General features: G+C 52.5%; 1 protein-coding gene across 5 annotated transcripts; it reads right to left on the bottom strand.

The window, feature by feature from the left end:
* Window positions 1–2,706: 2,706 nt before the first annotated feature.
* Window positions 2,707–18,203, bottom strand: HNRNPL (heterogeneous nuclear ribonucleoprotein L). 5 transcript variants are annotated; one of them, XM_032248860.1, is made up of 14 exons: window positions 15,285–15,915; window positions 14,316–14,318; window positions 13,244–13,362; window positions 12,095–12,332; window positions 11,881–11,966; window positions 10,198–10,294; window positions 10,043–10,115; window positions 6,749–6,820; window positions 6,357–6,637; window positions 5,196–5,317; window positions 4,699–4,900; window positions 3,910–3,967; window positions 3,698–3,793; window positions 2,711–3,090 (listed from the first exon to the last, which is right to left on the bottom strand). In XM_032248860.1, exons 1-14 carry the CDS (start codon window positions 15,546–15,548, stop codon window positions 3,032–3,034), a joined length of 1,770 nt encoding a protein of 589 aa, XP_032104751.1. In that variant the 5' UTR covers window positions 15,549–15,915; the 3' UTR covers window positions 2,711–3,031. The 5 variants fall into 5 exon arrangements, with proteins under 5 accessions (XP_032104749.1, XP_032104751.1, XP_032104753.1 ...); XM_032248858.1 differs by lacking the exons at window positions 14,316–14,318; window positions 15,285–15,915 and adding an exon at window positions 18,102–18,203 and having other exon boundaries at window positions 2,707–3,090; XM_032248862.1 differs by lacking the exons at window positions 14,316–14,318; window positions 15,285–15,915 and adding an exon at window positions 16,775–16,937 and having other exon boundaries at window positions 2,721–3,090.
* Window positions 18,204–20,408: the final 2,205 nt, after the last annotated feature.

The raw sequence follows: 20,408 nt of genomic DNA, 5'->3' as shown, positions 1-20,408 counted from the left end.
GGGGGGAAGCAGCCGTAAGCCCTGATAACGAAACCGCACTCCGGCCGACGGATAAGGAAAGGATGAAAAAAAAAAAAAAAAAAAAGCCCAGACGTGGTGGCTCACATCTGTAATCCCAGCACTTTGGGAGGCCGAGGCAGCAAATCACCTGAGGTCAGGAGTTAAAGACCAGTCTGGCCAACAGGGCAAAACCACATCTCTACTAAAAATACAAAAATTAACCAGGTGCGATGGCACATGCCTGTAATCCCAGCAGGAGGCTAAGGCAAAAAAAATCGCTTGAACCTGGGAGGCAGAGGTTGCAGTGAGCCAAGATTGTGGCAGTGAACTCCAACCTGGGCGACAGAGCAACACTCTGTCTCAAAAAAAAAAAAGTTCCTGTTCTTAAAAAACACAAAACGGAACTCCCTTAGGAAAAGCTAGTAACCCAAGGGCATAAAAAGTACTGCAAAACCGCTTAAGTATGCTCCTTAGGGAGACACTGAGCAAGGCGGTGAACACATGTCTCTGGGCCAGTGGGACTGAAGGAAGTATCTTTCCTTCTTAATGAACCTGTCTCCTGTCTGGTTTCAGACTAGAGAAACAGGCTCTTTTGGAAGACAGAACCATTAACTACCCATCAACAGCAGACTGTTTATATAATGGAAAACTCTGAAACCTCTATGCAAAGATAAAAAAGTGTGAGAAAAAATATGATGTAATTAATAGAACATTTAATATGATCCTTTGCTCCTTTGGTGTAAAAAAAAGTATAGCTGGGCCGGGTGTGGTGGCTTACATCTGTAACCCCAGCACTTTCGGAGGCTGAGGCAGGCAGATCACCAGAAGTCAGGAGTTTGAGACCAGCCTGGCTAACATGGTAAAACCCCATCTCTGCTAAAAATAGTAAAACACCCCAGTTGATTTTGTTTATGGCTGCAACATGACTGTAGCTTTTTCTTGTCTAGAGGTTGTTTGAAACTTTCCAAAGTGAAACAAAACTTGCTCATTTGCTAAATTATGCTTTTGTGACTTCGTTAAATGTTAACAATGTAAGGCCCAGCACAGTGGTTCACGCCTGTAATCCTAGCTCTTTGGGAGGCCGAGGTGGGTAGATCACTTGAGGTGAGGAGTTCGAGACTATCCTGGCCAATATGGTGAAACCCCATCTTTACTAAAATTACAAAAATCAGCTGGGCATGATGGCATGCACCTGTAATCCCAGCTACTCGGGAGGCTGAGGCAGGAGAATTGCTTGAACCCGGGAGGTGGAGGTTGCAGTGAGCAGAGATCGCTCCACTGTACACCAGACTGGGTGACAGAGCAAGACTCAGTCTCAAAAAAGAGAATTCGTTATTCACAGTAAATTCCCAAAGTGGGTTATTCTCAAGCACATATGCATAAACTCCAAGGTTTGTGTCCTGCTCCTTTGCAGGTGACCTTCCTTCCAACAGCACTCAAAGTCCTTAATCTAGGATCCTTCCGGGTGATAACCCCCATAGCAAGGCATCTTCACAGATTCACACCTGCAAGTGGGGAGTTACCTACCTTATGTTGCGATTGTTTTGAAATATGGTCTCACTGTGTCACCCCAGATGGACTACAGTGGTGCCATCACAGCTCACTCAATCCTCCTGCCTCAGCCCCCAGGAGTAACTGAAACTATAGGCAGACGGCCTGTGACCATGCCGTTTTCACTTTTGTACTTTTTGTTGACAGGTTTTGCCATGTTGCCCAGGCTGGTCTCAAGACTACTGGCCTTAAGTGGTCTGCCCGCCTTTGCTTCCTGAAGTGCTGGGATTACAGGTATGGGCCACCACACCCAGCTATACATATCCTTTAACCCAGCAATTCCACTGGTAGGAATTTACCTATTGATCATCATCAGGGAAGTTGGCCAAGATATTTGTGTAAAGACACATGTAACTCTTTGGGACCAGGTTGAATAAATCATGACACATCCACACAATGATACGGCAAGGGTAAAGATAAGTCACTCTGAAATGATACAGAACACAAAGGGTTTTGTTTTTGAGACAGGGTCTCACCCTGTTGCCCAGGCTGTAGTGCAGTGACCCAATCACAGCTCACTGTGGCCTTACCCTCCCAGGCTGGGGTGATCCGCCCCCGCCTGCTGGGTAGTTGGGATTATATGCACATGCCACCATGCCCAGCTAATTTTATTATTTTTAGTACAGATGGGGTGTTACCATGACCAGGCTGGAAACCATTTTTCCTGAGACAAGGTCTCTCTTGTCACCCAGGTTGGAGTGCAGGGGTGTTATCACTGCAGTGTTAACCTCCCAGGCTCAAGTGACCCACCTGCCTCAGCATCCTGAGTAGCTTGGACTACAGGTGTGTGTCACCAAACACATCTCAACATTTTGTAGTGGTAAGGTTTCGCAGTGCTGCCAAGGCTGCTCAACTCCTAAGCTCAAGGTTATCTGGCCTGCCTTGGCCTCTGCAAAGTGCTGGGAGCATAGGCTGATGACCCACCACACCCAACAGAGCTTGCTTGGGCAGGGCCCCAGGAAGAAGGCCGCTAGGCCTGCTGGATTTTCCTCAAAGACAGCTGCTAGCACCATTCCAAGTCTGAAGCCCACCCTGCTCCTCTCAGGGTTCTGTATGCCTCCAGAGGGCCTGTGACCGTGCCCAGGCCTGCCTGTGCTTCTTCAGGACATAGTGAGAGGGAGGAGGGCAGATCCATCCTGGAATCCCAGCAAGTGCTGTGTTTATTTTCCAAACAATTTTATTGAAATGTGCCAAGAGTACATGGGCAGCACAAATGTATGAACAGGAAAAAAAAAATCACATGGACAATAATTTTTAAAAGTGAAGGTTAATCTTGGGAGATATCAGTTCCCCTCTCCCTCCCCCTGCAGATTTCCAGCGTTTCCATTAAGATAAGCCTCTATGAACCTAGCATTAAAAAAAAAGAAAGAAAAGAAGAATACAAGATCTTCTGCAAAAAAACAGAAACAAAAAACAAAAAATGGCGTAAAGGAAAGAGAAATGTCTTCCTGCTCAGATAGGACTCTTCCTAGGCACCTAATTAGGAGGCGTGCTGAGCGGTGGAGAAACACAACTTCAGAGTGTAAGGGTATGGACCATCTGCAAAGAAGGAGAGAGAAGTTTGGTTGGCTCCTTTGTCTTTGGAGGTTCCCCAAACCCATTTTCCTTCAATTTTGTACCCATCTCCCATTTTCTGCAGGTCAGCTGCAGGGGTCTGAGGAGTGACTGCCCAACATGTGGCTTCAAGACAAGCCGATGATCAATTATGCATGTTTCTCCTTTTCTTCCTTCATTCCAATGGAGAATCCCATTCCTATCTCCTTCTCTAGCCCAAGGCAATGGGCCTCTCCCAGCAACTGGATGGACAAGTTTTATCTGCTGGCTAGTGTTGCCTCTTTCCTAGGTAAGAGAGTGGCTTTCCTATACCTAAGCCAGTCTCTGATGCAAAGGGAGAATGCCGCCTCCCTGGAGGACAAGCCTGAGCAACTCCCAAGCTGGCAGAGTGGGTGGCAGCAGGTAGTCAGGCTGGCTCTCCCATGGGGAGCATAGGCTGCTCTCCTGGTGACCAGGTCCCACCTGCCTGTGTCACCAACAGTGAGAAGATCCCCAGGGTCCTATCTCAAGAGCAGGAAAGATATCCTTGGCCTGAAGCCAGCCAACCCATTAGGTCACCGGGGTGATGCCTGCAGGACACACAGATACTCACTTGGGTTTTTCATCTGGTAATGGTTCAGGAAGCCCAGAGTCTCCAGGGCATCGCTCTTGGATTCCCACTCCAGCAGTCCAGAGGAGCTGCGCTCACCTGATTGCAAAGCAAGGAGAAAAGCAAAGGTTTTAGACTGACCCAATATGAACTAGGCAGCTGCCCATCAACCACCAAGGAACTAACTAGGGGAAGGAGGTAGGCACACAACTCACTTTTGCCTGAGAATACTTTCACAGAAGACGGCCGCTTGACTCCGAGCTCATCGCAGATCTACAAAAAAAAACAGATAGTAAATGAACTCTGAAACAAAAAGTCTGCCATACAGGATTCAAGCAGACCAGGCCCTGCAGGACTCAATACTTGGAAGTTTTTGGGAGAAAAGGCTTCTAGATTTTATCACACCCTCTAAGGCATCCCTGTGCCATAATAAAGGCCAGCAACACCACTAGTAAGGTGCCTGAAATGGGAAGCTGCTTTCTTCTCTCCCATCTTCAGCAGGCATCTGGTTATCGGCACCAGGCTGCACCGGGCTGTTTGCTGAACTCAAGGCCAACATTTCAGACCACAGCCAGATCCACCTGAGTTCCTCCTCCTCCCTTCCTGCTGCCTCAGTTCCCCCGGCTGAGCTTTATAGGGCCCACCTTCTGATGGCATCAGGGTGATGGCACCCCGAGGCTCCGCCAACGTGGCTGTTGTGAAATGGGCCCTCACCAATGGGCCTGTGAAGCAGCTTTCCTAGCACATGAGCAGTTGCCCTGCTTGTCAAAAATGCAAGGAAGGAGTGCGGCAAATGCTACCGTTGCTAGAAACTCGGTGCCATTCTCACTTTGTCTAGTTTGAGAGAAGGGATCCCTATCTGTCCTGGTCTCTGCTGTGTCCCCAGCACTCAACTGAGGGCCAGGCAGGGCAGGAGTTCAATAGCTATTTGCAGAAAAGACCGAAATGAACAGGCTGCTTCGGCTATAAGGACCCGACTGCCTGCACAGCTCCATGGTACGCACCTCAAAGAAGTTCTCCTCGGTCACCTCCAGCGGGGCGTTGAAGAAGTGCAGCACGTTGCTGGGGTGCTGGATGCGGTTCTTGGCTGCCTGCTCCGGGGTGGAGAACCGATTGTTCCGGGATTCACTGAAGTCTTTGTAACTGCAAGACCCATCTTCCAACCCGTATGACTGACCGGGCATGATGGCTGGCTGCTTGGAGACACTGCAAGGGGGAAGAAAGGGGAGCCTCTACCTTAGCCAAAGTTGTCCCCCAAGCCTTCCTCTGTTGCCTCCAGAGGTTCAGCTGGCCCTGTTTGCCTTGGGGCATTGCTCTACAGCTGAAGCAAGGGTGACCCATTTTCTCCTGTGGTGTCAGAAGAATGTCTGGGAACATACCTGCTGCACCCCATTTCTGTGTGGGTAAACACTGCAGCCTCACTATGCTGCTCTGCTGGGCTCCATTCCCTTCCCTTTCTCTCCCCCGTACCTGTGCCACCCTCTTTAGCCCAAGCACCTACCAGACATTCAGCTTCTGCCCAAACATGAAGTTGTTGTTGAGGTGGGTAATGGCCCGGTCCACAGCATAGCCATCAGCCATCTCCACCATGGCGGCCCCCGGCTTGCTTTTCATGAATTTCACCTTAGGAAGAGCAGCTGCAGTCAGCACCTCTGTCCGGCTACCAGGGACCCCTCTCTTGTCCCTCCCAAGTTAGCATATCTCCTGCTTTGGGCCCCCATGTCCTCACAGGTGAATCAGGACCTCTAGAAAAACATGACTGGCCCACACCAAGTGCTCAACTCAAGATGAAAAGCAGAGCCTGGGCTGTGTTTTCAACTGTGGGACATAACCCATCAGTGAGTCATTTAGTGAGGCAGAACAGGAAACTGCAGGAATGAGAAAAAAATCAGCCACTTTCACCAGTTTGCCTGCGACACACAGACATGTTACCTATGGATGTCTGTATCTACGGTCAGAAGGTAAAATCCTCCTTCAGCTGGGTCACAACAGAGCGGTGCTGGCTCTGAGTCCTGCTTCCCATAAAGGCTATGTGAACTTGGGTAGGTTATTTAACCCCTGTGCTCCACTTCCCCCACCCATCTCATGAAGGATTGTGAGAAATTACACAAGTCACTACATGCAAAGCACCTTTAACAGTGCCTAATAAGATCACTTCACCCGTGTTACGAGCTACTCTAAGTAATGGGCCAAGTCAGGAGCTGCACAGAGGCTCCCAAGGCCCTTAATGTAAGCAAAACACCACCCAGTCTCAGGGAGACGCTCAGCCACCACCCAGCACCAGCCAACTGTCCCATGTGAAGGCAGGAAGGCCCAGCGTCGCCAGGTCGTCTCAAGTTTTCAGGAGAAAATCCTTTCATGATGGTGTTTCACTATGAACAAATTCATTTTTGTTTTCTAAATCTCTATATTCATGTACTGGTAAATATTAGCACTTTTATGTGATAAAGTCCTTTTTTTTTTTTTTTTATAAAAAACAATGGTGATTCAAAAACAAAACACCCACATACAGTGAGGATCAAATAGAGCCCATGTGCAAGCAGGCTGACTGGGCTCACTGAGTCACTCGCTCGGGCTGCCTGCCCTGCGCCAGACTCCCCCTGTGCTGACTGGCAAGATACAAGCTCAAGCGAGGGACCCAGCAGCCCTGGAGGCAGCTCACCTTCTCCACATTGCCATACAAGCAGAAGACATTGAAGACTCGGTCACAGTTCATCTTAGATTGATCCAAGCCATAGACCATGAGCACAGGGCTGTCGGCGTGAGGGCCATACTCGGGTGGTGGGGGAGGGGGTGGGGGGTGCCCATACTGGGGGCCGTAGCGACTTGGGCCCCGACGGTGACCCCCCACTGGTGGACCCATCCTTCTCCCTTCGTAGTGAGGTGGGGGGGGCCCGTAGCCCTCATCATGGTAATGGCTGTGGTACCCACCGTGGGGCCCTCCTGGGGGGTGGGAAGGAAAGAGAGGGAGGACGGGTGAGAATTTGCACGGCGGGCGGCGGGCAGGGGCACATGAGCCACGGGAGTCCACGGAGGGGAACCCCCTGCCCTCACCATATTCTGCGGGGTGATCTCCCAGGAGAGGGGGCTGCCTCTGGCGTTTGTTGGGGTTGCTGCCAGGGTCACCTGCAGACAGAGAAAACAGTTAGAGTCTCACTCAGAAATTGCGGTCTCTCCCTCCCTCCTGACTGCACAGGCTGATCCGAGTCCCCCAGCTCCTGCAAGCTATAAGCCCTCCCTTCCTCAAGGGCTGTATCCTTCCTTCTTTTGTGATCTGACCTATGGCGGGCATGAAGCCCCAGCCTCAAAGCTGGCACCCACTCTCCCTCCCCTACTCATACCAAAGGGCTGATCTTGTTCTGTGAAGGACAAGGCCAGGTTGTGTGCTCTCACCTGCCCTGGCCCTGGGAGGAAGCCCAGCTCCTGGGCCCTCTGAGGAACCTGCAGCTGCTATGGAAGCTGATATACTGTGGGGGCCAAAAGCAGCTTTCAAAACTGACTCCCAATGAAGGGAGAGTAGATTAAGACCAGGGAAAATAACCCAGGTGGAAAGGAATCTTGATCCCCAAAGCCCCCAAGGATCTAGGAGCTCTACGCTGTCTCTCTAGGTCCCTTCTTTCTTAATCCCAGTCCCCCCTCCCTCCCAGTCCTGCCAGCCCAAGAGGGACTGACTATAGGAGCTGACAAGCAGGGCAACAGCAGAATCAGTTCAAAGAAGCAATCATGTACAAGGCATCGACATTCCCACATCCAACAATGGCGCAGATCCACCCCGACCCCAGCAGTTCATAATCGCTGCCGTTAACTTAGCGCTTAAGTGGCAGGCACTGGGCTAAGCGCTTTACAGACATCACAGCTTCTCAAATTCCTCACAACAACCCTATGAGGTAGGTTCTGATATTGTAGCCCCATTTTACAGATAGGAAAACTGAGTCATTAACTTTTAACTGAGCAGTTAAAAGACACTTTGGCCCAAAGTCACAAAGTCAGTGGCTGAGCCAGATTTGAACCCAGGTCTGGCTGACTCCAAAACTCAGGGCTGGAAACCACTGCCCTTTCCTGCCACCCAGCCTGGGTTTTGTTAACAGTCATTACAAAGATGGAAAGGACTACTTACAGCAGAAGTACAGAGTACAATGTCCATTTTTCACAAAAACAAATCTGTATTTTCTCTTACCATTGGACGCTTCAACAGTGAGTTAGCACAGTTCTGAAAGATGGCGTCCCATCAAACATACACTGCGACCCTGCATCACATGGTTTTACAGTCATAAATACAAGTCACGGTACACATCCGCTACAATTTTTTTAAAGAATTGTTTTAAAAGTCAGTATTTTGATTAAATCAAAAATGGCTCACAGATGTTCTGTCCTCAGAAGATATCAGAAAAGTGGAAATAAAGGTGTATGAAGTGGGTAGTGTCCCTCCGTGTTGTCACCTCCTCAAATATGTGCTGCAGTGCTTCTGGCTGTGTAGCGCTCCGTGTGCGTGTCTCCTGGTATGAGGTGTGCCAGTGGCCCCACTACGCTCGTGCTTTTGGCCTTGGGAGCGCGCCTGGTTACCCGCCAGCAGGTAACTGTGTGCCTCTGAGCTGTTTGGCTGTCTGGTTTTTGGTCTGTTTGGTTTTTTGATTTTTTTTTGTTGTTGTGGTTTAAGTTTTTTTTTTTTGGTTTCTGATCTCCAGTTGGTGCAGGTTATGTTGGCAGCCGGTGACTGCAGAAAAAATAAAAATATCAAAACAGAAAAAAAGAAGGCCCTCCCCAAACCAAAGGACTTAAAAAACAAAACCCATATGGCGAGGAATGGAGAGAGGATCCTATTGTCTTGGAGGCCCATGGAATCTACTTCAGTCTATGAAACGTTCTCCGAAAAGAGCACCGCTCGCTGGCTGGCTGGGAGAGCTCTGTTCTCTGTGTTTCCTACTTCTGTGTACATTCTCGGGTTCAAGTTTGCTTGGATTTTGACTTTTTTTAAAAAAATGTTTAATAAAAAAGCAGTGTCTGCTGCCATGTTGCGTCTCTTTCTCTCTTTGTCTCTGTATGCCTCTGTCTCTGTGCTTGTAGCTGTTCCTTGGAGCGCGGTGTGGTGTTCTTGATGTAGTGAGCTCAAGTCTGCGGCTGTTTCTGGGGACGTGGTGGAGGCTGCATGTTCTGTTCTCTCCAGGAAGAGCTAGTGGTTTTCTACCCTGTGTGTTGGTGAGCAATGTGCAGAGGCAGAGCCGCTGAAGTATGGTTCCTGAGGGGTGGCGAAGCACCGCCCTCACTCCAGGTCACCTCATCAGCCCTCGTTTTTTTTGGCCCCAGCCTTGGGGCTGCCAAAGCTGAGAGGCATCAAAACCAATGCACAGCCAGCCCCTGCCACTAGCCCCTGCCGGTCTGCACATCTTCTATTTATGTTCCTTGGAGAAGAAATGGTTGTTGCCATGTTTCTGTTAGCAGTCATGTAATGCCATTGCCCGCTCTGGTACATTCACTTGATCACCAATTTGCCTCTGACCTTTGGAGGGAGCAGCCAGGCCCACAGGGCCCACTGTGAGGATCCTGGGGAGAGTCTAGCCCACCCTGCCCACTGCTTCCCAGATGCAAGGGCGAGCAAGACAGGCCTGCCTAGGAATGGGGGCCTCTGGCCTCTCAGGACCTGTGCGATGTCAGCATCGAGCCTCCTCCCTCAGCCCATGGACTGGTCCGACGTTATCAGACCAAGACAGACACAGAGATGGACGGTCTTGCTGGGGGGCTGCCGCTGTTTCTCATAGGCAATCCTCCACCTCTCCCTCCTACCAAAAGCAAACCATTCTTGACAGACACTAGGAAGGGGGCTGTCCATTTGGGCCCCCTGCAGAGATGTTGCGTCCCCTCTACAAATGATGTGAGGCATGTCCGCCCTGATCCAATCCAGAGTGTCTCACCTCCACAGGGTCAGCTTGCTCAAAGGCTCGCTACAAGAGCCCAGGAGACCTCATCACCCCCAACACTGTTACTCCCCCAAATCAGACCCTCTCAACAGCATAGAACAAGAGGACAATTTCTGCCTCAGCAAGAATGGAGTCACTGACCTTAACCAGACTCTCAAAGGAGCCACCCCCATGCCTCATCCGCAGTGAGGCCCTGCTCCCAGCCCATCCAGGCTTCCTGGGCAGCATCGGAGGACCATAAGCAGCAGCGAGAACCCATGGAGGCCCCTCACTCCCCCTCTCCCACTAAGGTGTCAAAAGCTGACCCCAAGGCCCTCCCATGTCCATGGGGAGCCCAATGGCATTACATAACCCTGAGCCCAGGCCTATGAAGTGCACTAGTCGAGTGAAGGCAAGACGGGTATATTTAGAACAAAGTGGCCGTCAGGATTACCTTGTCCACTGAGATTGGGGTTTGTGTAGTCCCAAGTATCCTGATCATTCTTGAACACATTCAAGCGTGTAGGCTGCAAGAAGACAAGACTTGACGTCAGCCATTCCCCAGCTCACCTGGAAGCTAACGGGGAGCAGGCAACCTCCCAGACGTACCTTTGCGTATTCAATCTTCAGAGTGCAACAACCAGAATAGATATCGGCCCCATTGAGCGAAGCCTTGGCCCGCTGGGCACTCTGAACAGAGTCAAATGTGAGTCAAGTTAAGGAAAGCCCCAACACAGGAGATCTTTGAGAAGGGCTTCATTGCTCCAGAAACAGATAAAGACAAGGTAGTATCCAGAGACTGTGGTGTACGTGGAGGCTTTGGAATCAGCTCACTGCCCAGCCACTAGCCTCAGGTTAACAGACCGTAATGGTGGAGATGGACTCAACGCTGCCCTGGGTGAAAAGTTACTGGCCAGAGTTCTCTTGCAATCTGCACCCCCACATATGCCCACCAGCAACCTCTTCTGCCACCACACTACCTTCATCTCAGTCCTCTCTCAGGTCCTTTGACTAAATCTGAAACATCAACCCGATTACAGCTCTGCCCGCAAAGCCCATCAGTGGCTTTTGCCTGCCTAAAGCATCACACTACTGTCTGTCTAGGATGCCCTAAAAACTTCTTTCAATGTCTATTACAAACTCCTGTCCACTTGCCAGCTACTCTGCAGTCCTCAGGTCTTTCAGGTTCTGCAATACAAGCCCCTTTCAACTTTACAACCTTTGCAGAGACTGTTTCTTCCACCTTGAATATCAGCTCCTATTTGCTCATAGAAATAGAACATTACCTCCTCAGAAACCTTCCCACATTCCCCACCCCACCCCGTTTTTTTTAATATGGAGTCTGGCTCTATTGCCCAGGCTGGAGTGCAGTGGCATAATCTCAGCTCACTGCAACCTCCGCCTCTCAGGCTCAAGCAATTCTCCTGCCTTAGCCTCCCGAGTAGCTAGAATTATAGGCATCCACCACCATACCCGCCTAATTTTTTTGTATTTTTATGAGACAGGTTTCACCACGTTGGCCAGGCTGGTCTTGAACTTCTGATCTCAGGTGATACACCCACCTTGGCCTCCCAATGTACTGGTATTATAGACACGAGCCTCTGCACCCAGCCCCACATCCCTTTTAAATTCCAACGGGGACATTTTCTCAGGACCTCTCTGAGACTGTGTTCCCCAGACGTTGGTCACTCGTATTTGGCTTAAAAAAATATCTTTAAAAATAAATTCCAGCAGAGCACAGTGGCTCAAGCCCATAATCCCAGCACTTTGGGAGTCTGAGGTGGGTAGATCATGAGGTCAGGAGATCAAGACCATCCTGGCTAAGACAGGGAAACCCCATCTCTACTAAAAGTACGAAAAAAAAAAAAAAAAAAAAAAAAAAAAAATAGGTATGGTGACATGTGCCTGTAGTTTCAGCTATTCAGGAAGCTGAGGCAGGAAAATCACTTGAACCCGGGAGGTGGAGGTTGCAATGAGCTGAGATCGTGCTACTGCACTCCAGCCTGGGTGACACGGCGAAACTTCGTCTCAAAAATAAATAAATAAAAAAAATAAAAATTAATTCGTTTCGTATTTCCTAACACTGCTCTCTCCCCTAAGATTTACACACCCACACGATATGCCTGGTTCTGTAACTGCCTCCCTGCTCAGTCACTGGGCTCTGTGAAGGCACCTGGCATATGGCAGGGCACTCCCATGGTCAGGAGACACATGCTGGCTCAGAGAACGGCCATTGCCAAGCCCTGGAAGAGTCCCTACCCTAAGCAACACCTGTTTTTTAGCAAAGGATATTCCACCATGGCCTGAACTCCATTCTTCCGGAAAATGACAATTCTCTGAACAGGGCCACAAGGATTACAGATAGTGTAAAGAACATCCTGCAAAAGCAAACACAGCCAACATGAAGGGGCACTGGCAGGTCAGTTTGGCCTGGGGGAGGGAATAGGGAAAAAGGGAAGACAGGAGACCTCACAAGGCACCACAAGGAATGTCTGCTGGCACATACCGTGGTGATCGAATAGATGGGGTTCAGGATGGTAAAGAGAAGCACACTGTTCACGCTCCGGGAGTCATCCGAGTCCCCGGGGCGGGAGATCTTCTGGCTGGTAGAGTAGTTAACAAAAGCTGGGTGACCGGCAATGTATATTTGGTTGTCGGCTGCGTAGTTCACTGCATTGCAAGCCCCCAACACATCTTCAAACTCCACCAGTGCTTGTCGCTTTTTAGGCATTACCACCACATAGCTGGCAGAGAAAAAACAGGTTTCAGTTCTCTCAGGAAAACGGAGATAGAAGGGAATCATTCAATTTTTTGAGAACTGACTCTTCCATGGCTTCTGGACTCCTCTGCAGACCGATCATGATCCCTGAACTGAACACCCTGTGCCACAAGCAGTACCACAGGCCAAAGAGGTCTAGCTCAGCCATCACCTCCTCTGGAAAGCCTTCCTGACCTCTCCTCACCAGACTGTCAGATGCTGCCCACAGAAGGCTTCTTGCACTTACGCTATCACAGTGCAAATCATTCTGGCAGGCAACTTTCTAAGAGAAGGAATCCAGAACAGTTGTGCTCACTACTGTATCTGCAGTACATAGCACGCACCAAATATTTAGTAACTATTTGGTGAATAAAACATTATTGGCCAGGAACAGTGGATGTTACAGTGAGTAACAGTGGCCTGTAACCTGAAAACTTGGGAGGCCTAGGTGGACTGATTACTTGAGCCCAGGAGTTTGAGACCAGCCAGGCCAACATGGCAAAACCTTGCCTCTACAAAATAAAAATAAAAATTAGCTGGGAGTGGTGGCGTGTGCCTGTAGTCCCAGCTACTCATGAGGCTGAGGTGGAAGGACTGCCTGAGCCTGCATGAGATTGTGCCACTACGGTCAAGCCTGGGCCACAGAGTGAGACCCTGCCCTGTCTCACAAGAGAACACTGACTAGAGACTACAAGGGCAGAGAAGGAAGGAAGGAAAAAGGATCATGGAATTTGCTGTCATCAGACACAAAGTAAAATGGCCAGCCCAAAAGCAGATAAGCCACAGAACCTAGACCAGAATGGCAAAGAAATCACCGTTTCCAACCAGAAATCGTAGAGACATAAGGACACCAAGGAGTCAACTTTGGAAGCCGAACTCCTGGCCCAAGCCCAATACCTGATGGGTCCAAACTCCTGCAAGGCCTCCACAAGGTCAGCTTCCACCACACCATCAATCAGGCCCCTGATGTGGACAACTGGGGAGGCAGGGGTTTTGTGCGGGTCATCGTAGTTCTCCTGAGAAAGGAAGCAGAAACAAGAATTCTTTCTGTTTCTGTACAAGATGAAGGCCCAGTGGCCTCTGTGCTGTTGTAGATCCAGTCAGAAAAGACAGCTGGATGCTACCCAGGCAGGATGCACAGGACAGAGCAGAGGCAGCAGCTGAAGCCCATCACCCCAAAAGGATTCTGTATCAGAATAGTGGTCCTGAGTACGTGGTCACTTGCCCACTGGCTCTTCCTGTAGCTTCTGAGGGAAGGCAGAATGGAGGGAGGACCACACAAGTCCCAAATCCTTACATTATTCCAGGAACTTCTCTCTCTTCCCACTGGTCCACTCAACCAAGGAAACATGAACAAAGAGTAGCTGGGAAAGGAGACAAGCTAGCAGAAGGGCTCTAACAGCTATCCGCCACAGTTTGAATGAGGACATCCCCTTTGGATGTGCCCCAAGTTCTTTGCCCTTTCGCTGGCTGAGCCATCATCACCCAGCTAAGCACGCCTGTTCCCCACCACTCACACCCAGGTTCAGTCACAGCAAAAAACAATACATGCCCCAGAAACTGGGGCAGCTAGGCCAGTCTTGACCCCTTCTAATCCTGAATCACCCTCCCACTAAAACCTGCTTTGAAAATTACTGCCTAGGTCAGACTACGGAAAAGACAAGGCCGTCTTTTAGAAAGAGAAGAAACTCCAACCCATACCATTAAGAAGGAAGACTGCTCCTTCCTAGAAATATCTTATACCCAGCCACACACAGAAGAAGCCTTTGGTCATCAGGAAGGTTAACTCACTTCCACTTCTCCTGGGCTCTGGGGACAGCCTCAAGACTGAGAATCACTGGGGACAAGCGCGTGTAATGGGGATAGAATAGGATTCAATTTCAAGAACAAACTACCTGAACCACAGGGGGTTCTAACGCCAGCCCTGCCCCTCACTAGCTAATTCACCTCAACTCTCCTGGCCCATTACCCCCTCTGTAAATCGGGAATCCCAGTATCGCCCCAAACCTCACCGAAGAGCGTCAATAATTCAATTAAGATGTCTCTAAAACCTGTAGGACAAGTCCTGAGGAAAATCAAGACGCTACCAACTCCTTAACTCCTAAACCCCGGACACCCCCGCAAACAGGCTGCACTGCAAGACTTCAAGATTTTGTAGGGAGTGGGGACTGGGCCTCAACCCAAAAACAACGACTGGTACTTTCGGAGGGAGTGATTACTAGGAGCCGAAATGCTTCCAGCATGGCCAGGAAGGGTTGGTTTATCAAACCCTCCGTACCCAATGAATCCCCAGAAATTGTAAGCAGGCCTGTGATGGTTTTAAAGCTTCACTTAATTCCTAAACAGCAAAAAAAGCATTTCACAAGTTCCATCTTCCCATTTTCAATACCCACAAAAATGCGTGAGATACTCTCTGTTCTGGCATTTATGCTCTAACACATCCATTTCTGTATAGAAACAAGGCTGGATCTTTAATCAAGCTGCGATCCGACGGAATTCCCCACTCGAGAGGACAAGGCCGCCGCCCACTCCTTCCCAATCACGAAGCGCTCCCACAACCGCCCACGAGGCCGGGCGGGAGAACTGCGCCTGCGCAAGAGGCCAGCGAAGAAAACGATAAAGGGGGAAAAAAAACGGCCCGGCCGCGTGCCCGGCCCCCACACGCCAGCCCGCGGCGCTTGCGCACTAGGCCAATCGCCTCACGAGCTACTTCCTCCGCGCACCCCACACCCCTCTCCGGACTGCGCGCAGGCGCAGGCGCCTGTCCTCGCGCAAACCCCGCCGTTTGCCCAACGGCCGCCCCTTCCCCTCCCCCACTCTCTCAACAGCGCGAGGGCCTGGGCGCGTGCGCAGAGACCCCTAAAAAATTAAAATGCCCTCAAGTGGGAAATTGTCCCCCACTTCCCGGCCTTCCCGGCGCCCAGGGCCCTGGCCTCACCCCGCCGCCGCCGCCCGCCGCCCCAGCTCCTCCACCGCCACCGCCGCCGCCTCCGTGCTGGTCGCCAGCGTTGTCAGTCTTCAGCCGCTTAGGGGCCCGGCCGCCCTCACTGCCGCCGCCGTAGTAGCGGCCACCGCCGCCTCCGCCGCCCGCCGCCGCCATCTTCACCATCGCTCCCGACCGCCTCCGCTGCTCGTCCGGCTGCTGCCTCTGCTCCAGCCGCCGACGCCGCTTCTCCGCCCGGGGCAGCAGCCTCCGCGACATGGCGGCGCAGAACCCGCCTCCCCCCGCCTCTCATTGGGGGAGGGACACGCCCGTCACCCGCCGCCCCCACCCGATAGGGGGAGCCACTGGTCCCGCCGCGGGGGGAGGGTAGGCCTCCACACGCCTCGCGCGCCTATTGGACACTGCCCACGCCGTTCTGCAGGAGGGACCGCCCTCGTTTGTCTGAGACACTCTTTATAGGTGATCGCTTTCTGCCAGTCATTCCGTCAACCCCGCCGCCTTAAAATAAAATCCAATTTAATAGGTCAGATTTCTAGGGCCGCTGGCCTCTCTAACAGCACGTGATAGGAGCGGCGCACCAAACCGCCCAAGAATCCCCGCCTCCCTCCCGCTTTCATTGGTCTCCTCGCTAATCCGTCAAGCCGAAAGTCTTCAGCACCCAGTCACAATGACTACCTTTCCGCGCCACTTCACAAGGAGACAAGGAAGCCCCGCCCTTTTTTGGTCTCTCTCCAGTGGTTACTACGGATGCCCATTCTTCTGCGTCTCCACTGATTGGTCAACGAAGAGCGCAGCGCACCCTCTCACCAGATGGTAGGACTCCTGGTACGCTCTGATTGGATAAAAATGGGGAGCCCCACCCCAGGATAGGCGCTTTTTGCTGCAGTCTCGGAGACGAGCGAAGGCGAAAAACGCATGCGCCAATGTGCTTTCAGGCGCCGCCCAGAGGCGGGGCCACCCCTCAAGAGAGCGACGGCCTAGAGTACCCAGAGTATCTATGCAGCTCCTGCTGTGTGCGCCCCGGAAGGCTAGACCGCGATTGAGAGGAACTCCCAAGATACCTCTGTCGCGATCACTGTACCCTGTTCCTCTCCACCTCTAGAAGGGATTCTTTAAAATCCCAAATCAACCTTCTCCTCAATGTAAAACCACTTGCTGCTGCCGACTGTCTTCGGACCCTGCCCAGTTCTATATTCAGCCGTAACCCCTTTCAGTTTCCCTTGGGAAAAGGCTCCTCCTCTCACTGTTGATCTGTGCCGGTGCAGCCCTTTCCACCTGGAAGTCCCTCCACTACCCCTCGGGCAGGAGCTAAGGGCTAAGTCATCTTGTCCGTGCGATCTCAGTTCACAGGTCCCTGCGGTCCCAGACCCCCAGGCTTCCCCACAAAGCCATCACTCAAGGCCTGTGGTTTTCACCTAACAGCTCGACCCTTTTGAGCGCTATAGGAGGTCCTGGCCCCGACCTTGGAGAGGGTGGCCACCTACCAAGTGCGCAGTGTAGCACCTGGCACAGTGCAAGCCCCCTGCACAGGGGAGGCGTTCTTGAGATCTGTGCTTGCTTCGGGCCTTTCCTCCTCAAGGGCGGGGTAAGACCACCGGCACTGCCCCGCAGAGAATGCCAGAGGGTATCTCCAGCCTCCAGCGAAGCCCGACTGGCTGAGCCTGAGGGTGGAGAGAGGAGCGCTCCAGTTATCGCCGGCAGGCGGCGGGGCAAACGAGGACTGACCCAAAAGCTAACGTTATGGGGCTGCCCCGCGCGTGTGGCGGGGTGGGACGGGTGGGGGAGGCGGTGGGCACCGCAGCGAAGCTATTGGCAAGTGACGATGTCGCCAAAGGGTGGGGGAAGCGAAGCTAGCGTCGTGAGAAAGGCGTGGACGCCCAAAAAGTTCTCCAGAACCTTTCCGCCCGGCTGACCGGGGCTCTCGAGTTGAGAGTTTCCTGGTGGAAACTGACTTTGAAATGGAGGTCGTGTGTTGTGACTCACACCTGTAATCCCAGCACTTTGAGATGCCGAGGCGGGAGGCTCGCTTGAACCCAGGACTTGGAGACTAGCCTGGGCAACGAAGTGTGACCCCGTCATTACAAAAAATACAAAAATTAGCCAGACGTGGTGCCGCGTGGCTGTAGTCCCAGCTACTTGGGAGGCCGAAGCGGGAGGATCGCTGGAGCCCAGGAGTTCGAGGTTGCAGTGAGCTGTGATCACACTCCTGCATTCCAGCCTGGGCGACCGATCCAGACCCTATCTCGGAAAAAATGGGGTCAATGGTAATTCGAGAGGGGGACAGGCCTGGTGGGTCTGCTGGTAAAGGGAAATAAAGTTTGGGGAGGAGGCCCTGCTGGGGACCGGGCCCTGCTGGGGACCTCGGCCAGCTCCCCTTCCCCCCACCCCTCCGACACCGAGAAGATCCCAATACGCTAGCGGAAGAGACACGGGGGCGGGGCCGCGTCTGAAGCACGTGACCCGTGTGACGGGAGAAGGCGGGGCCGGTCGCGACGAAGGGCGGGGTCGCTCTGTCCCAACGTCAGAGGAATGCGGTGGGGGGAGGGGGAGAGAGGGGGCCCCTCCCCTCCCCGCCCCCGCGCCCGGCCCGGACGCCCCTCGCGCCGGCGCGCGCGGCCGGAACGCGGCGGAACGGATTCCCTGGCGCTGCACGTTCCAGGCCGCCGGCCCGGCCTCGTGACCCGCGCCCCCCGCCCTCCCCGCCGCCGCCCCGCCCCCATCCCGCTGCTTCGACCCCAGTCCCCGGCTGCGCGCGGCGCCGCCCGCCAGTGCCCCCGTCACCCTCCCGGACCCCTCGCCCCCAGCCCCTACCAGCTCGGCGGCGAGCCTGGCCGGCCGTCCCGGATCGAAAAGAGCAGACACTGGGAAGTTTTGGGAGAGGGAGGGGCGGACCTTAAAGGGACCGCGACCTTTTTTCAGTCCCGTAGTGGAGAGAAAAATTGGGGGGAGGGGGCGCTGGAGCGGAGACGCTGCAGGGGACCGAGGGTCACCCTGCGGGGGAATGAATGGAGGAAACCAGTCGAGAAAGGAGGGGGAAGACCTTGGAGCCGCGGTGTTCGGGCTCCGCGTCCCTTTTCGCCCAAAACCCACCCCCGCCCCCCGCCGGGAGAAAGTCACGCAATTGTTTGAGACTCGCGCATCATTCCTCCTGGTCAGCCAAGTGTTGTTTTGGCTGAGGCAAGTGTTTGGGGTGTCCATTGCGCACGTAGGGAAATGGGCTGAAGAGACGCAAGTGACTAACCCAGGATGCCACAGCTTGCCAGTGGCATGGCGGGGCTGGTCTGACGCCTGAGCAGACGCATCCTCACTGCACTGCAGGGCCTATTAGGGTGATGGGGGAGGCTGTAGTGAAGGGGGGTTCAGAGCAGGGGCCTGGACCCCACCCTGCCGTGGTTCCAATGTGGAGGCTGCATTTACTGTCTCTGTACCCTTGGGAAAGTCACAGCCTTCCTCGACTGTTAGTGGTATGGCAATAGCAGCTTGGTCTGGGTGGTCATGAGGAATGCAGAGAATGTCTGGAAACAGGGGACCTCAGGGCCTACCCCCATTTCACAGATGAAGTAAAACTGGCCCGGAGAGCGGAAGAACCGTGGAAAATTACCACGGCTGAGCAGCCTCTGAAAGAGCAAGTCGCTCCCGTTCTTAAACCTCACAAAGCTTAATCCGACCCTTCAAATCCTTGTAAACCCATGCCAGCCAGGCACGGTGGCCTTCTCTGTAATCCCAGCACTTTGGAAAGTCGAGGGGGACAGATTGCTTGAGTCTGGAAGTTCGTGACCAAGCTGGGCAACATGGTGAAACCTCTCTACATAAAATGCAGGCCGGATGCGGTGGCTCACGCCTGTAATCCCAGCACTTTGGGAGGCCGCGGCAGACGGGTAACGAGGTCGAGAGATCGAGACCATCCTGGCCAACACGGTGAAACCTTGTCTCTACTAAAAATACAAAAATTAGCTGGGTGCTGTGGCGCACTCCTGTGAGTCCCAGCTACTCGGGATCCTGAGGCGAGAGAATCACCTGAACCTGGGAGGCGGAGGTTGCAGTGACCCGAAATGAGAAAAGAGAAAAAAAATAATGCTGCTGTGACAATTCCTAGTGATACCTGTTTGTGTTCATGTGTGTTTTCAGGGCACATACCTAGGAGTGGGATTGTTGGGTCACGCAACATATTTTAACATTATTTTCCAAAATATCTGTACCATATTTTTTTTCCTGTACTACATTGTTTTGCAAAGTATCTGTACCATATATTCCCACCAGCAGTATATGAGGTCTCATTTGTCACCCAAGCTGGAGTGCAGTGATGCATGCACAGCTCACTGCAGCCTCGACCTCCTGGGCTCAAGCAGTCTTCCCACTTCAGCCTCCTGAGTAGCTGAGACTACAGCCACATGCCATCGTGTCCTTTTTTTTTTGAGATGGAATCTCAGTCTGTTGCCCAGGCTGAAGCGCAGGGGCGTGATCTCCACTCACTGCAACCTCTGCCTCCCAGGTTCAAGCGATTATTCTGCCTCAGCCTCTTGAGTAGCTGTAATTACAAGCACACGCCACTACGCCAGACTAATTTTTGTAGTTTTAGAAGAGATGGGGTTTCACCATGTTGTCCAAGCTGGTCTTGAACTTCTGCCCTCAAGTGATCTGCCCGCCTCGATCTCCTAAAGTGCTGGGAATACAGGCATGAGCTACAGCGCCCAGCTGCTCTAATTTTTTTTTTTTTTTTTAGAGACAGGGGTCTCACTATGTTGCCCAGGGTGGTCTTGAACTTCCGGGCTCAAGCAGTCCTCCCACTTCAGTGTTAGGATTATAGGTATGATTGGGCCGGGCGTGGTGGCTCAAGCCTGTAATCCCAGCACTTTGGGAGGCCGAGGCGGGTGGATCACAAGGTCAAGAGATCGAGACCATCCTGGTCAACATGGTGAAACCCCGTCTCTACTAAAAATACAAAAAATTAGCTGGGCATGGTGGCGCGTGTCTGTAGTCCCAGCTACTCAGGAGGCTGAGGCAGGAGAATTGCCTGAACCCAGGAGGTGGAGGTGGCGGTGAGCAGAGATCGCGCCATTGCACTCCAGCCTGGGCAACAAGAGCGAAACTCCGTCTCAAAAAAAAAAAAAAAAAAGA

The sequence above is a fragment of the Sapajus apella genome, unplaced genomic scaffold (genome assembly GCF_009761245.1).
Source record: "Sapajus apella isolate SASKATOON/1434 unplaced genomic scaffold, GSC_monkey_1.0 scaffold68, whole genome shotgun sequence".
Taxonomy (NCBI): Eukaryota; Metazoa; Chordata; class Mammalia; order Primates; family Cebidae; genus Sapajus; species Sapajus apella.
The sequence above is the reverse complement of the archived record's forward strand: the minus strand, read 5'-3'. Positions and strand labels throughout refer to the sequence as shown.